The 18,598-nt window shown below is 44.4% G+C and overlaps 1 protein-coding gene across 2 annotated transcripts in view; it reads left to right on the top strand.

The window, feature by feature from the left end:
* Positions 1 to 18,598, top strand: part of LOC126248750 (uncharacterized) — a 405,014-nt gene that overhangs the window by 221,983 nt on the left and 164,433 nt on the right. The window contains exon 1 of one of the 2 annotated variants that reach the window (XM_049950086.1): positions 15,656 to 15,693. The exons of the other annotated variant lie outside the window; for it this stretch is intronic. Within the exon in view, the coding sequence (XP_049806043.1) occupies positions 15,678 to 15,693 (16 nt within the window). The 5' untranslated portion in view covers positions 15,656 to 15,677. Of the gene's footprint in view, positions 1 to 15,655; positions 15,694 to 18,598 lie in introns of those variants that run through there. 2 annotated transcript variants of the gene reach the window in all.

Raw genomic sequence — 18,598 nt, 5'->3', positions numbered from 1 at the left:
GTGGAGGCTCTGTAATGCTGTGGGGTGCTTGTAGTTGGAGTGATATGGAACCCTTACTATGTCTAGATACGACAGGTGACACATACATTGGCATCCTGTCTGATCAACTGGATCCATTCATGACCACTGTGCCGGCCGCGGTGGTCTCGCGGTTCTAGGCGCGCATTCAGGAACCGTGCGACTGCTACGGTCGCAGGTTCGAATCCTGCCTCGGGCATGGATGTGTGTGATGTCCTTAGGTTAGTTAGGTTTAAGTAATTCTAAGTTCTAGGGGACTGATGACCACAGCAGTTGAGTCCCATAGCGCTCAGAGCCATTTTTGAACCATGACCACTGTGCATTCCGACGAATTTGAGCAATTGGTACAGAGTGGCTCCAGAAACACTCTCCTGAGTTAAAACACTTCCGCTGGACACCAAACTCCCCAGACATGAACATTATTGAGCATATCTGGGATGCCTTGCAGCGTGCTGTTCAGAAGAGATCTCCACCCCCTCGTACTCTTACGGATTTATGGACAGCCCTGCAGGATTCATGGTGTCAGTTCTCTCCAGCAGTGCATCAGACATTAGTCGAGTGTATGCCACGTGGTGTTGCGCCACTTCTGCGTGCTCGCGGGGGCCCTACATGACATTAGACAGGTGTTACCAGCTTCTTTGGGTCTTCAGTGTACATAAAGCGTGTCAGGAGGACTCAAATAACAGAGCAGTCGTTTCCGTAATCCGGAAACGAAGCTTTGGCTTTCGAGCTAAGGGTGAAGGATTTCCGAAAGGCTGGCCGGGGTGGCCATGCGGTTATAGGCGCTACAGTCTGGAACCGCGCGACCGCTACGGTCGCAGGTTCGAATCCTGCCTCGGGCATGGATGTGTGTGATTTCCTTAGGTTAGTTAGGTTTAAGTAGCTCTAAGTTCTATGGGACTGATGACCTTAGCAGTTAAGTCCCATAGTGTTCAGAGCCATTTGAACCAACCATTTCCGAAAGTGCGAGTTCGTTAACTGTTCATGTGCCATCGCAGTTAAAGTACGCCGTGCATGACAAAATGGTACGATCCAAAACTGACACCGAGACTACTGTGGTGCACCAGGGGCCATAGATGACAAGGGTGACGACGGTTTGCGGAGATGTGTACCGGCGAATTGGTGTTTAACTGTTGAGCAACTGACAATCCAGATGAACCAAGAAGCCACCACAGTGTCTCCTCAACAACTGTTGATCGAACATTGCTGCATTTGGGCCTTTGCAGCAGGCGCCTGATTCACGCACCCATGCTTACAGCACTTTGTCGGCGTACAAAACTGGAATTTGCACTCCAGTACCGCAACTGGGCGTTCTACTAATTGGCGACAGGTAGCCTTTTTAGATGAATAATATTTTATGCTCCATCGAACAGATGGATGTTGGCGTGTACGGCGTGAAACATCTGAAAGCAAACACCCTGTAACAATCGTTGGAGCATGGTCAGGGGAATTTTTCGGTTCATTCACTGGCTGATCTTGTCATTCTGTAAGGCATAATGGATCAACACAGATATGCAGCTATCTTTGGGGACCATGTCCTCCCAGACTGTGGGACCACTTCGATCGGGCTGTTCACCTCATGGATCCTCAACTGAGCAACCTAGCGAAACTGACCATGGCATTGGAGTCGTCATGGCTCCACATTCCTGTCGATACCTTTCATTGACTCTCTTCCTCCAAGTTAGGTAGCGCTCCGTGCTGCAAAATGTGGTTATTCAGGCTTTTGACATGTGGTCACTTTCATGCGACTGAACAGTGCAAAACTAAAAGACCGGACAAGGATTTGAACTTCGCTCCTCCAGGATACGATTGGACTGTGTTATGCACAACATTACTTCGCTAAGTGCTGGTAATGATCCCAGAGAGTAGCTGACAGTTTAACAGTAGCAAACTATTGCTTACGCAAGTAAGAGGCTGAAATGAATTACCAAATGAAAAAAATGGAACGTATCTCATACCTTAAGGTTTTTTTTACATATATACTCTACAAGTCACCTTACCATCTAGATCACCATCATTTCCTCCTTTTCCTGTTCCAGCCTGGAATGGTGCGCGGAAGAAAATGATTTTTCCTAATACTCCGTATGAGCTCGAATTTCTTTTATTTTTAAAATTTTACTGTCATTGTCTATATATATATATATATATATATATATATATATATATATATATATATACAGTGGACCTGCCCCCATGAACCATGGACCTTGCCGTTGGTGGGTAGGCTTGCGTGCCTCAACGATACAGATGGCCGTACCGTAGGTGCAACCACAACGGAGGGGTATCTGTTGAGAGGCCAGACAAACGTGTGGTTCCTGAAGAGGGGCAGCAGCCTTTTCAGTAGTTGCAGGGGCAACAGTCTGGATGATTGACTGATCTGGCCTTGTAACACTAACAAAAACGGCCCTGCTGTGCTCGTACTGCGAACGGTTGAAAGCAAGGGAAAACTACAGCCGTAATTTTTCCCGAGGGCATGCAGCTTTACTGTATGGTTAATTTAATAGTCATGGGTGACTGGAATTCGAGACTAGGAAAAGGGAGAGAAGGAAACATAGTGGGTGAATATGGATTGGGGGAGAGAAATGAAAGAGGAAACCGTCTGGTAGAATTTTGCACAGAACATAACTTAATCATAGCTAACACTTGGTTCAAGGATCATAAAAGAAGGTTGTATACATGGAAAAATCCTGGAGATACTAGAAGGTATCAGATAGATTATATAATGGTAAGACAGAGATTTAGGAACCAGGTTTTAAATTGTAAGACATTTCCAGGGGCAGATGTGGACTCTGACAACAATCTATTGGTTATGAACTGTAGATTAAAATTGAAGAAACTGCAAAAAGGTGGGAATTTAAGGAGATGGGACCTGGATAAACTGATTAAACCAGAGGTTGTACAGAATTTCAGGGAGAGCATAAGGGAACAATTGACAGGAATGGGGGAAAGAAATATAGTAGAAGAAGAATGGGTAGCTCTGAGGGATGAAGTAGTGAAGGCAGCAGAAGATCAAGTAGGTAAAAAGACAAGGGCTCGTAGAAATCCTTGGGTAACAGAAGAAATATTGAATTTAATTGATGAAAGGAGAAAATATAAAAACGCAGTAAATGAAGCAGGCAAAAAAGGAATACAAACGTCTGAAAAATGAGATTGTCAGGAAGTGCAAAATGGCTAAGCAGGGATGGCTAGAGGACAAATGTAAGGATGTAGAGGCTTATCTCACTAGGGGTAAGATAGATACCGCCTACAGGAAAATTAAAGAGACCTTTCGAGAAAAGAGAACCACTTGTATGAATATCAAGAGCTCAGATGGTAACCCAGTTCTAAGCAAAGAAGGGAAAGCAGAAAGGTGGAAGGAGTATATAGAGGGTCTATACAAGGGCGATGTACTTGAAGACAATATTATGGAAATGGAAGAGGATGTAGATGAAGATGAAATGTGAGATATGATACTGCGTGAAGAGTTTGACAGAGCACTGAAACACCTGAGTCGAAACAAGGCCCCGGGAGTGGACAACATTCAAATTAGAACTACTGACAGCCTTGGGAGAGCCAGTCCTGACAAAACTCTACCATCTGGTGAGCAAGATGTATGAGACAGGCGAAATACCCTCAGACTTCAAGAAGAATATAATAATTCCAATCCCAAAGAAAGCAGGTGTTGACAGATGTGAAAATTACCGAACTATCAGCTTAATAAGTCACAGCTGCAAAATACTAACGCGAATTCTTTACAGACGAATGGAAAAACTGATAGAAGCCGACCTCGGGGAAGATCCGTTTGGATTCCGCAGAAATGTTGGAACACGTGAGGCAATACTGACCCTACGACTTATCTTAGAAAATAGATTAAGGAAAGGCAAACCTACGTTTCTAGCATTTGTAGACTTAGAGAAAGCTTTTGACAATGTTGACTGGAATACTCTCCTTCAAATTCTAAAGATGGCAGGGGTAAAATACAGGGAGCGAAAGGCTATTTACAATTTGTACAGTATCCAGGTGGCAGTTATAAGAGTCGAGGGGCATGAAAGGGAAGCAGTGGTTAGGAAGGGAGTGAGACAGGGTTGTAGCCTGTCCCCGATGTTATTCAATCTGTATATTGAGCAAGCAGTAAAGGACACAAAAGAAAAATTCGGAGTAGGTATTAAAATTCATGGAGAAGAAATAAAAACGTTGTGGTTCACTGATGGCATTGTAATTCTGTCAGAGACAGTAAAGGAGTTGGAAAAGCAGTTGAACGGAATGGACAGTGTCTTGAAAGGAGGATGTAAGATGAACATCAACAAAAGCAAAACGAGGATAATGGAATGTAGTCGAATTAAGTCGCGTGATGCTGAGGGAGTTAGATTAGGAAATGAGACACTTAAAGTGGTAAAGGAGTTTTGCTATTTGGGGAGCAAAATAACTGATGATGGTCGAAGTAGAGAGGATATAAAATGTAGACTGGCAATGGCAAAGAAAGCGTTTCTGAAGAAGAGAAATTTGTTAACATTGAATATAGATTTAAGTGTCAGGAAGTCGTTTCTGAAAGTATTTGTATGGAGTGTAGCCATGTATGGAAGTGAAACATGGACGATAAATAGTTTTGACAAGAAGAGAACAGAAGCTTTTGTAATGTGGTGCTACAGAAGAATGCTGAAGATTAGATGGGTAGATCACATAACTAATGAGGAGGTTTTGAATAGAACTGGGGAAAAGAGGAGCTTGTGGCACAACTTGACAAGAAGAAGGGACCGGTTGGTAGGACATGTTCTGAGGCATGAAGGGATCACAAATTTAGCATTGGAGGGCAGCGTGGAGGGTAAAAATCGTAGAGGGAGACCAAGAGATGAATACACTAAGCAGATTCAGAAGGATGTAGGTTGCAGTAGGTACTGGGAGATGAAGAAGCTTGCACAGGATAGAGTAGCATGGAGAGCTGCATCAAACCAGTCTCAGGACTGAAGACAACAACAACAACAATACAATGGAAGACTTAATGCGTTCCTTGACTCTTCTTTGAAATTACGCTTTTGGAATTTTAACAGTAAACTCTCCACGGTGCACAATATTGCTCTTGTCACTTCTGTCACTTGTGTGGGATGAGTATCTCTGTGTTGCTCTTGCGGGCCGGTGTAGATGTGAACTGTTCTTAGTTGAATGTTCTCTGTTATGTATACCGGACTGGCAAGTAAAATTCAGTAATCGGTCGCACGTAGGTTTCGTACTTTTTTCTGTCTAAATTAGGTTTCCTTAGGACCCGTCCTTTGAATCTCAGAGTGACATGCGACCTCGTTACAAGTTAGAAGAACGCTCCTGGAAACTATCGAAACTTTTAGAACACGATTTTAAAAGATTACACGGTAGATTAAAGCAACTAGTTTTAATTTACAGTAAAATGGTGTTCTAGCACCGTAAATGTTGATAATAGTAGTGGTTTCATGATTCAGCAACAAAAAATGGCAAGTAAGAGACAGCAATATCGAGAGACAACTCAACTAAAACACCACACCGAAAAAGAAAAAAAAACAGATTGGAAACAACACTCATGTATCAAAAACTAACTACATATGACTGCCAGACGAAACAGAGTGGTCCTTAAGAATGTCTTTTCCTCTGTCTACTCTAAAAGCCATCCCTAACTTCCTGGTTTAAAATTAAATAGATGATACAGAGGCACAAACTGGGTTCTCCGAGATAGGAAATCACAGATTGGAAGACCTAACAGAAGTACAGCGCAATCGTGAACGAGGTAAAGGACAGAAGAACGAAGGAAAAAGCGCCTTTATTTTATATGAAAAACACGAAAGAGAAACTTACTGCGAAAATTTTTCAAATGAATATTACAGAGGGGCAAGGCAGATACACCTCTGCATGAAGTCAGGACAGCTGTTGGAAACATGTGCAGCGTCTTCGACGTTAGTGAAACATTATTAGAGTTTAATCATTTATCCTCAACGTTTAGAAGTCTTCGTTATTCGGCATCAGCCTCGGATGATGCTTCATCCAGCTGCATGTTGGATTCTAGCTGACGTCTGTCGAGTCAGCTCAGCTTCTGCATACCCAAGTGAGGTGTTACGACCTCGGCACCATTGCGGGCCGTTGCCCAGTGCGAAGTGATCTCGTGCTGACCACTGGAGTGTCCTCCGTCCCACTTCTAATTCTACAATGACCGTTGATGTCCCATCAGAGGTGTACCGGGTGTCGTTAGTCATGTGGCCGGTTGACTTCCTCCTTACTGTCCTGGTAGGTAAGCTCCTGGAGGTGCCTGGATGTTGAACAGGAACGTGGACCTCATGACGCCCTGTTTCTGGCTTTCATGTTGAATTTCAGTGCTGGCTGCACCCTGTGATGTGGTGTTGTTCGAAGATAGTCAATTTCTCCATCAGTAGATGGTAGGTGGCGAACAGCAGGAAGTTCATCGGGTACAGCTTCAGCTAGTCCATAAACTGTGCTGGACCATCTAGGACACAGCTTCACTACAGTATCGTAATCGTGAAATCAAGTGCTATTACTGTTAATGCCATTAATCAACTCCTGACATGTACTGGAAAGCTGCAGTATTTTAAAGGAGCTAGTTGGAGGCTATGACGTGAGGTTCAGTTCGTAATAACTGCATGTATCCTCCTTATTCAGCTATATTCACTTAACAGACTGTAAAATGCCGTGTCAGTTCCGCACTACATACTCTTTTGTAAGAGATAGAGTTGCTTGCACCATGTGTTACGGGATAACAAATATGCTTGCCTCGCTTCCTTTGGTTTTCTGTCTCAGTCTTCTTTCTGCTGAATGAGTATTCTCCCTTGGCAGAGTGTTCGTAATGTGTCAGTTGCCGGGACCACATGCGACATACTGGCTCGCTTCCTGCTTAATTAGTTTCAATAAAAGTTTCTAATTTCTTACCCCTTATTATTCTGTGCTGTAACAATATCATCCATAGAAAGAAACGAACGCTAGAGCTAAATGTTCCATATAAACCGGTGTAATTACAGGTAGAACATCAGCTTAGTTGGATAAAACCGAGAGAGGCAGTCGACTGTGGACTGTGCCATTGTCGAAGGGATCTTGTCGATGTACGGCTGAAATTATTTAGTGAAATCACGTTAAGGATAAATCAGGATGGTCACATGGGAATTTAAATCCTATTGTGTCCATATAGTGAAGCTGGCCACAATGCAAGACACAAATTGCTCGCATAAAAGGAAATTATCTCAGGTAATGTAGACTTATCACCGACAATAAGCAATTTTGACATTGCAGTGTGTGAAATAGTGCTAGTACCCCAAGGAAGTGTGACAGGGCCCTTACGGTTTACAATATATATTGATAATCTAGTTGATAACGTTATGAATTCCCTGATGCTGGGTTATCTATGGGAAGGATGCGAAATGTAGTAAGACCTGCAGAGGGTCGAGGAATGGTGCAGGGACAGGCAGTTGAACCTGTACATAAATAAATGTGACATATTGCGCGTAGACAGGCCAAAGAAATCACTAATTTCCGCTTTCATTATAGGCAACAAGTCGCTAGAAACAGTAAATAGGCCTACCGTAAAATACCTGTGGTAACCATCCGGAATGACATAAAGGAGAATGACTGCATAAGAGCCGGCCGCTGTGGCCTAGCGGTTCTAGGCGCTACAATCTGGAACCGCGCAACCGCTGCGGTCGCAGGTTCGAATGCTGCCTCGGGCATGGATGTGTGTGATGTTGCAGTGTCGGCAGACTTGCCAACACTACGCACACTAATTGAAAGAGGCGGCCAAGATGCACGCGCTAACTCACGAAGGATGGAGTGAGGTCTGAAACAGGAGACTTAATGAATGTGATAAAGAAAATACGTATCTTTGGAATATACTTAACTTTTAATACATCCTTGTATACATCGTTCTTGATGAGACATCTGGAGATTGTGGCGATACAAGTGACTCTTTATATACAAGCTATTTAAGGCTAATGGCGCCTTGCTAAGTCGTAGCCATTAACTTAGCTGAAGGCTATTCTAACTGTCTCTCGGCAAATGAGAGAAATGGCTTCGTCCGTATAGTCGCTAGCAACGTCGTCGTACAACTGGGGCGAGTTCTCGTACGTCTCTCGAGACCTGCCGTGTGGTGGCGCTCGGTCTACGATCACACAGTGGCGACACGCGGGTCCGACATGTACTAATGGACCGCGGCCGATTTAAGCTACCACCTAGCAAGTGTGGTGTCTGGCAGTGACACCACAGATGTCCTTAGGTTAGTAAGTTTTATGTAGTTCTAAGTTCAAGGGGACTGATGACCTCAGATGTTAAGTCCCATAGTGCTCAGAGCCATTTTTGAACTGCATAAGACATATTGTACAAGGTTTGTACCAAAAACATTTTTGCAAACAGAAAACATTGTTTATTGTTATTGATTTATACATCGTTGAAAAGCTTACACTTTTGTCTACTTTTCAACATAGTCTCCATTTTTTTTTTCGACACACTTTTGAAGACGATGCTCCAGTTTTTGTATTCCTAAGTCGAAGAAGTCTCCCGCTAACCCGTTGAGGAAGAGTGTGACCTCTCCTCGGACTTCATTGTCGCTCTTGAAGCATTTTCCACCTATGTGTTCCTTTAACTTAGGGAAGGAAAGAGGTGATAAACGCTGTACGGAAGGGGAGGGGGCGGGGCTCATAACAGTCCACGCAAATTTCAAAAGCTCCTGTGTTTGACGAGCGACGTGGGATCGAGCGTTGTAGTGAAGAGGCACTACTCCCTCCGTCAGCCGTCCTCTCCGGCGATTCTGGATTGCTCGCCGGAGTTTGGTCAGTGTTTCACAATATCTGTCTGAGTTTATTGTCTGAGTCCGCACGAGACAGTTACAAGAATGCTTAAGAAGCTCCGCTGACAGACGATGCAAGAGAGACATTGTGTGTCACTGAAAGTTTCGCTGTAAAAATTGCGAGAGAGCACATTTCGGGAAGAATCATTATGCATATCGCTTCCTCCTACATACGTATCGTGATATGACCACAACGAGAATATCAGAGGAATTAGAAAGTTTACCGATGTTACCGACAACCATTCTTTCCACATGCCATTCGCGAATAGAGAATGGGGGAAGATAGTGGAACCAGAAGTATCTTCCGCTACATATTAATGTGGCTTAAGGTGTGTGGGTTTATCTTTGTGTGCATGCGCTGTAATCGTTTCTCGTGTTACCGAGCAGCGGATGATTTTCTTCGCCAAGAAAGATGAAGCAATGTTCTCTATTTGTGCTTCCTCTTTGTTCCTCATTCCCTACATCGTTGTTGGGCACCTAGACGTTTCCAATCTTTGGTTTTGTTCCTCTAAGTACTCAGTTGGCTTCCATCCACCTCGTTAGCATCCGGGAGGTTATACACACACTATATAGTTTGTATATAGTGTCCTTGCGTAAGAGAGAGAGAGAGAGGAAGAGAGAGAAGAGAAAGGGATTATTGGTCAGTCTGCAATTCCCGAACGATTAGGAGCAAATGGAGAAAGACAAACTTCCAGCGACGGCAAGTCGATTGCTGAATCAGCGCCAAACACTTTCACAGGGCACCTACGAAGGCGTTAATTTTGGGATTCGATAGGATACTCGCAGGAGACTCAGGGGACTTCAGTGTCTGAATAAACTTATGTATTTTCTTCAGACTAACTGGTCACTATAAGCTAATTCTAAGCACTAGAAAAGCAAAGGGTGCGACGCACTAGAAAAGCAAAGGATGCGACGGGTTGCGCAACGGAAGTCAGTGTCTGAGCCCGTGGGTTGAGAGCTAACAGAAGCAGTAATCACCAACTGCATTGTAAAATACTAATACTGAGAGCAGCACTCCAAGTGAGAAAAACAGGTTTGTCGGAGGTTTCACCGAGGCTGCCGACGAGTGGCAAGTGTAGGTGGGGTGCCAACAGTCTGACTGAGAATTCTATTGAATACAAAAACCTAGGTTTTTAAAGGATTGTGGAAACGCATTATTTCTCCCTATCTATAGTCCACCCGTCAACACACTGACACTTTAAGGACATGGGCCAATCTGATGTGCGGCTCTGCGCCTCCGGGGCGCCTCTGATCACGGTAAAATCCCTCCCCCTCTCCTACTCTGTAGGTACGGATGTCCCTGGTTTTTGCAGTAACAAACAAGTATGACAGAAACATCGTTCAGCTGAAAGCTAAACATCACTGTCCGTCCTTTTATGGCTAGCAACAAAAGTGTTTTACGTCACATGGCCCCTCCGTGAGGCCTCTAGCGAGTGAGGACTGCTGTTCTAGCAGTTTTACTCATTTCCAATCTCACTCTAACCAGTGTAAAATCACTGACGTTGCTTATTTCCAGGAGGAAGTATCAAACTTGTTTCCTGTGCTGAGACGTGCCTGATTGCGACCATTGTCTACTAAGACACTTTAAGGGGGGTAGGACGTCAAACGGGCCGACTTGGAGCAGGAGAGGCACCACAGAACATTTTAATTTACACTGTCTATACTTTTACAAATAAATTCATAAAACTTTGTCAGCATGACCAGGAAGGATTCAGAATTCACACTCTTAGCAGTGGGACTTCGAAAATAATAACGAAATAATGTTTTTACATGTGAAATTTCATCATTTTTTTCACTTATTAATGGCAGCATTTGTTGCTATAGGTACACTTTTCTTCATAAGTAAGAGAGATCCTTCGATGAATTTTGCACAGCATACAAACCATACGTAAAGGTGTATGAAACTCTATAATTCTCCAAATCTACTAAAAACTGTGGTAAAAATTGAGGTAAATAACTATAAAATTAGTGTTTTTTCTAATCATGAAGTTTAAAATATAACAGCTCATTCGTTTTTTCATAAATTAAATAAATTCTAGAGTTTCATACACCTGTTAGTATGGTATGTATGCTGTGCAAAATTCATCGAAGAATCTCTCTAACTTATGAAGAAAAGTGTACCTATAGCAACAAATGCTGCCATTAGTAAGTGAAAAAATGATGAACTTTCACACGCAAAAAAAATTTTTTTGCTATGTTTTCGAACTTCCACTGCAATGAGTGTGAATCCTGAATCCTTCCTGGTCATGCTGGCAAAGTTTTATGAATTTATTTGCAAAAGAATAGACACTGGAAATTAAAATGTCCTGTGATGCCTATTCTGTTCCAAGTCGGCCCGTTTGACGTCCTGCCCCTCTTAAAACAGCTTCTAGGTAGTGAATGAAGTTATCAGTCAATTCTCTGAAGTGAAACCTATACCCTGGGCCAGGCTTCTGTCGTTACTATTTACAGCTGGTCACCTAAACGGTGTCCGCCCCCTGTGGCTGAGTGGTCAGCGCGACGGAAGGTCAATCCTAAGGGCCCGGGTTTGATTCCCGGCTGGGTCGTAAGATTTTCTCCGCTCAGGGACTGGGCGTTGTGTTGTCCGAATCATCATCGTTTCATCCCCATCGACGAGCAAGTCGCCGAAGTGTCGTCAAATCGAAAGACTTGCACCCGGCGAACGGTCTACCCAACGGGAGACCCTTGTCACGCGACATTTACATTTATTTACCTAAAAGGTAACACTTCTGCCTGCTCTCCGCATTGTGTCTCTGATTTCCTATCTTGGAATGCTCTTTCTGGCTTCCGACAGCCTTCAGCTTAACAACGTATTAGGTTTACAACTTTGCTTCCGCCGTTCTGCAAACAGATGGCAGTAGGGGCAAGTGGTGGTGCAGGTGGTACGTCGTAAGTATCATAAAATAAGCTCAGGTAATTGTAAACATAACGCCATCAAAATATTAGTCGATTTGTCATTGCATCATTAAATTAATGTCTGTTGAATAAGTCAGCTTACGAGCCCAATTCTCGTTATTTCCGGGTAGTTTTAATTTTCTGCTTTATGATGAAGAGAATCTGCAGCTTATGCTCATAAAATGTTGGGCAATATCTATGGTGAGGCACCTCTTAGTGAAAGAACCTGCAGAGATTGGATTCAGCTCTTCAATAACGGTGATTTTGACGTCAAAGACTGGGATAGTGGTGGAAGAAAAAAGGTTTTCGAAGCTACTGAAACCGATGGAAACAATCACAGGAGATCCTTATCGAAAGCAGTTGATGCTACAGAGTCGAGCACTGAAAGACAAAAGGCTGCTGTACAAAGATTGACATGAAAAGTGAGTTTGTAGCATGACAATGCTCGATTTCATGTTGCAAATCCCGCCAAAATATACTTGGAAACGTTGAAATGAGAAGTCCTATTCCCCCCCTCCCCCCCCCCCCCCCCGTATCCTCCAAACATCGCTCAACCTGACTACCACCTTTTCAGACCAATGGCACACGGCCTGTCTGATCAGCACTTCCGGTCATATGAGCAAGTGCTAAACTGAATCGATTCTTGTATTTCCTCAAAATGCGATCAGATTTTCCGCCGCGGCGTTCGTGTATTGCCCGAAATATCGGAGAAAGTAGTGGCCAGCGATGGCCAATACTTATAATCTTAAATGTTGTGTATGACAAGCGTTTATTACAAAATGAACTATGGCTGTTCGAGGTGAACAGCAAATTTCCCGACTTTAGTGAGGGGTGACAAGATCATCTTGAAGGTAACAGTGATCCAGTGTTTAACAGTACGTGGAAACCAAAACATTCTTTGAGCGCAAATTTGTACATTAAATTTAATAGCCGGTTTCGATCGTTACGATCATCATCAGATTGATTTAAGAAAGAAACAATTGGCGTATTTATGAGTAAAAGTATTATGATAAGTTACAACAGTGTAAGTAGTAGCGTTGATCGACATGACCTGAGAGGCATATAACAAGTAACATACTTGTCTCCTTAAACTTAGCAAAACAAGAGAATAAATTTTTTTAGCAATGATTGGCATTGTCACAAAATATAAAACCATGATAACACTGGGATGAACATTGATGCCCCGTGATGCAGGGCCGTCGTTGGCACATTGTGCTTACAGCTGCAGTACAAGCAGTTAAGGAGGTTTGGCCGCTAGGTATCGTTGATCGTATGCACAGTTTACTATGGTGTATTAGAAGGCTGCAAACAGGATGTTTATATAAGCCGAAACAGGATAAGTTCAAATGTAATTTAAAAAAGATAAAGGGGCTTCAGCATAATATTAGCTGACGCTATAAATGCCAGCTCTCAAATAAGTGTCTATGCCGCATTTAGCCCATACTGAAATTAACTCAAAGCAGGGCACCGAAAGATAAAAAACTACAGACACGACGGGCTCGTGAAAACAAGCCCAAGAAGACGCACACCAGCGAGTAAGACCATTAGAAATACACTACTGGCCATTAAAATTGCTACACCACGAAGATGACATGCTACAGATGCGAAATTTAACCGACAGGAAGAAGATGCTGTGATATGCAAATGATTAGCTTTACAGAGCATTCACACAACGTTGGCGCCGGTGGCGACACCTACAACGTGCTGACATGAGGAAAGTTTCCAACCGATTTCTCATACACAAACTGCAGTTGACCGGCGTTGCCTGGCGAAACGTTTTTGTGATGCCTCGTCAAAGCAGGAGAAATGCGTACCATCACGTTTCCGAATTTGATAAAAGTCGTATTGTAGCTTATCGCGATTGCGGTTTATCGTATCGCGACATTGCTGCTCACGTTGGTCGAGATCCAATGACTGTTAGCAGAATATGGAATCGGTGGGTTCAGGAGGGTAATACGGAACGCCGTGCTGGATCCCAACGGCCTCGTAGCACTAGCAGTCGAGATGACAGGCATACGCATGGCTGTAACGGATCGTGCACCCACGTCTCGGTCCCTGAGTCAATATATGGGGACGTTTGCCAAGACAACAACCATCTGCACGAACAGTTCGACGACGATTGCAGCAGCATGGACTATCAGCTCGGAGACCATGGCTGCAGTTACTCTTGACGCTGCATCACAGACAAGAGCGCCTGCAATGGTGTACTCAACGACGAACCTGGGTGCACGAATGGCAAAACGTCATTTTTGCGGATGAATCCAGGTTCTGTTTACAGAATCATGATGGTCGCATCCGTGTTTGGCGACATCGCGGTGAACGCACATTGGAACCGTATATTCGTCATCGCCATACTGGCGTATCACCTGGCGTGATGGTATGAGGTGCCATTGTTTACACGTCTCGGTCACCTCTTGTTCGTATTGACGTCACTTTGAACAGTAGACGTTACATTTCAGATGTGTTACGACCCGTGGCTCTACCCTTCATTTGATCCCTGCGAAACCCTACATTTCAGCAGGATAATGCACGACCGCATGTTGCTGGTCCTGTATGGGCCTTTCTGGATACAGAAAATGTTCGACTGCTACCCTGGCCAGCACATTCTCCAGATCTCTCACCAAGTGAAAACGTCTGGTCAATGGTGGCCGAGCAACTGGCTCGTCACAATACGCCAATCACTGCTCTTGATGAACTGTGGTATCGTGTTGAAGCTGCATGGGCAGCTGTACCTGCACACGCCATCGAAGCTCTTTTTGACTCAATGCCCAAGCGTATCAAGGCCGTTATTACGGCCAGAGGTGGTTGTGGGTACTGATTTGTCAGGATCTATGCACCCAAATTTGCGTGAAAATGTAATGACATGTCAGTCCTAGTATAATATATTTGTCCAATGAATACCCATTTATGATCTGCATTTCTTCTTCGTGTAGCAATTTTAATGGCCAGTAGTGTAGTATAAGGGCCCTCAAATGAAAACGAGACAGATGTGGAAAAAGTAAGAAAACTGTTTATTATTTCAAAAGTAATCGCCATAAATGTTAATACATATATCCCACTATGAACAAGACGGTCAATGCCTTCATGGAAAAATGTGTGCGGTTGCATACGAAACCGTGGTTGTACCTACGCGTGCGTCTGTTTGTCCGAAGCAAATCGCCGGCACGAATGTCTTTCTTCACGGAAGTACGGAAATTGCATGGGGAGAAATCAGGACTGCATGGAGGATGTGTAAGGGCTTTCCAGCGAAACTTTTGCTGCGTACTCGAAACAGCCTTGGCCGCTTATGGGCGAGCTTTTTGTTGGCATCTTGTTTCCACTATGCTGCAGAAGTTTCACTAGAGAGTCCTTACACATCCTCCATGCAATCCCGATCACTCCCCATGCGATTTGCATACTTTTGAAGCCGCGAAATAAGACATTCGTGGCCGTCGATTTGCTGCAGTCGTAGAGATGTACGCCTGGGTACAGTCATTTTTTCGTAGGTAAGCGCAAATATTTTTCCATGAAGACACTGACCGGCATCTTTCACCGTGGGATAACATATTAACAGTTACGACGATTACTTCCGAAATAATTGACAGTTTACTTACTCTTTTCCCATCTGTCCTGTTTTCATTTGACTGCCCCTTGTATCATTAAATTACAACGGGAATTTACACAAAACCAGATTTTAAAACTAAAGCGAAGACGAAGGATCGTTTCGAGGAGTAAGAAGAGATTTATCAACGTCCCAAAACGACACGCCAATGTCGTTGACAACCTCACAAAAGCGATGTTAACGGCAGCCTCTTGTAAGCTGTCAACCTGGTGATCGATACGCGTAGACATGTAATTACGAGACGTTAATGAGGCTGTGGAGGCGGCGAGCAGTGCGCAGGTGCGGCGGCAGCGGCGGCGGCGGCGGCGGCGTGGGTCGGCGTGTGCCGGCGTATCGACGGCAGTGGGTCCGCTGCCGCTATGTCGCTTGGCTGGCGCCATGAGCCTCATCGCAGGTAAGGCGCTACCACGCACCAATCGCCCTCTCACAACGCTCTTACTAGCGGCGGTTCACGTCTACTGCTTCTGTACTTCTCTATAGGTGGCAGCTTTTGCGTCTCTACGTGCTCTGGCGCACGAGACTGACCCATTAGCTACTTTAGTCATTTAAGAAAGTGAATCGCCGTTGTAAGGGTGCAAGTAAATGGGCTTTATTTTAGCTGGAAACGACGCAATTCACGGTCCACCTGAAGTCTAAGTCCTTGCTTAAGGCTGTCATTCTCTTGCTGTCACCATATATCGCTTCAGCACGTCTTATTGGCTTCTTTCGTGCGTGGGCATGTGTCACGTGTAGTTACACGTGTCACCAATCTATCGTTATTTTTTTTTGTCTAAAGTTTAAGGTAACAAACACCGTAATGTCGTCATAAATACCGGTAGGCCATAATAATCTCACCCAGTAACCTTACCATTACCCTGTGTTTGTGAACAGTGTAAAATGTCAAGACTGTCAGTAATTGTACACTATTCGGAACGATGTAATCCTGTGGAGCGACAGACATAGGCGCAGCACTGTGGTTGATGATGGGAATTAAATCGGCAGTGCCCTTTCGAAGGAACGAATCCGGCATTTGCCTTCAGTGATTTAGGGAAATCACGGAAAACCTAAATCCAGATGGCCGGACAGGGATGTGAATCTTAACGAAATGTAACTCATCCACGAAGGCGCTTGTTCCTCTGATTCCTAAGTATTGGTCATCAATATGAGAAGCTTACCAGTTAGGAATGGTAGAAGAGGCAGACAAGATCCAACGATGAGCGGCGCGTTTCGTCACGGGATCTTTTAGTTGACGCGGGAGCATTACCGAGCTGCTCAACAAACTCCATTGGCAGTCGTTACAAGAGAGGCGTTGGGTATCACGGAGAGGTTTTCTACTGAAATTGCGAGAGAGCACTTTCCAGTAAGAGTCTGACAGCATTTTACTTCCTCCCACACACGTCTCGCGTAATGATCACGACGAAAAAATTCGAGAAATTAAAGCCAATACGGAGGCTCACTGACAATCATTCTTCCCAACCGCCATTCACGAATGGAACACGGAAGGAGGAATCAGTTAGCAGTACCAGAATTATCCTCCGCCACGCACCGTTAGGTGGTTTATGGAGTATGTTGTCGTATATATGTGGATGTTGATATAGATGTACTTGAAACGTCGCCCTCCAGAGTGGGAGTCGAGTCGTTACACCAGAAACTGCAAGTATGTTGACTGTTTTGTCAGACGCAGGTTGTCGTTGACCTATTGGGTCGCACTGACCTTCTCGTCTCTCGGCTTCTCCTTTATGAATTATTCAGCTGCCACTTCCGCTCATCCTCTCAAACTGCCAGAAGACGATGCTACAGCACTGATTCACGGCAACCGTACCTTCTGTTTCCGAGAAGGTCATCACAATACAAGTACATATACAGTGTGTTAAAAAAAGTATTCCATATTTTTAGAGGAGGAAGTATGGACCAAAACGAGGCAAAAATGTCCAGTAAACATGGGTTCTAAAATGCATACCTTAATAGCTACCGCGAATCACCTATCTTCTTGTACAAGTTCTTTGCTATTACGAAGGACCGGCAGAATGCAATAAACAAAAAAATGGCTCTGAGCACTATGGGACTTAACATCTATGGTCATCAGTCCCCTAGAACTTAGAACTACTTAAACCTAACTAACCTAAGGACATCACACACATCCATGCCCGAGGCAGGATTCGAACCTGCGACCGTAGCGGTCGCGCGGTTCCAGACTGAAGCGTCTAGAACCGCACGGCCACACCGGCCGGCTGCAATAAACAAATGGGGACAAATGGTTCAAATGGTTCTGAGCACTATGGGACTTAACATCTGTGGTCATCAGTCCCCTAGAACTTAGAACTACTTAAACCTAACTAACCTAAGGACATCACACACATCCATGCCCGAGGCAGGATTCGAAACTGCGACCGTAGCAGCCGCGCGGTTCCGGACTGAGCGCCTAGAACCGCTAGACCACCGCGGCCGGCAATGGGGACACATTCCTCAGTTATTTTCTGTGGTTACAGCATGCAGTAGCCGGCCGGAGTGGCCGTGCGGTTCTAGGCGCTACAGTCTGGAACCCAGCGACCGCTACGGTCGCAGGTTCGAATCCTGCCTCGGGCATGGATGTGTGTGATGTCCTTAGGTTAGTTAGGCTTAATTAGTTCTAAGTTCTAGGCTACTGATGACCTCAGAAGTTAAGTCGCATAGTGCTCAGAGCCATTTTTGAGCATGCAGTAAACATCTGCCAGCGTTCCGCCACAATATCAGCCTACCAGAAGGCAATTCTCCCAGTGGCTGTTACAAAGATGTGGTGAAGATCCACTTTTCGCAACAAAGATACTGTTCTCAGACGAGGCTTGTTTCACACTAGATAAAATTGTCAATTTTCATAACCAGCATGTGTGAGCTGATGCAAATCCACACGCAGTTGATGTAGCATGACATCAGCGCCGATTTTCAGTTAATGTGAGTGGAGTAATTATTGGTTATAGACTAATAGGACACAACATACGTCCAAACAGGCTGACTGGTGCGAGGTATCTTCAGTTCCTGCCAAACGACTTGTCTGTCCTGATAGAGGAGGTATCATTCCAACAACTGCTGGAAATGTGGTTCGTGCATTATGGAGCACCAGCACATTTTCACCCAAATGTCCGAGGACACTTCACACAGGCAATCATTGAACAATAGACTGATCGGGGAGGCTCTCACGTTGGCCAACTCGTCCCCCTATCTTAATCCTTTGGAGTCTTGCTTGTGGGGGACATTAAAATCTTCGGTGTACGCAAGCTCCATTAATGATTTACAGACACTAAAGGAACGCATCATCAGTGCCAGCCACCTCATATGTGACT

Source organism: Schistocerca nitens, chromosome 3, assembly GCF_023898315.1.
Source record: "Schistocerca nitens isolate TAMUIC-IGC-003100 chromosome 3, iqSchNite1.1, whole genome shotgun sequence".
Classification (NCBI taxonomy): Eukaryota; Metazoa; Arthropoda; class Insecta; order Orthoptera; family Acrididae; genus Schistocerca; species Schistocerca nitens.
The sequence above is the reverse complement of the archived record's forward strand: the minus strand, read 5'-3'. Positions and strand labels throughout refer to the sequence as shown.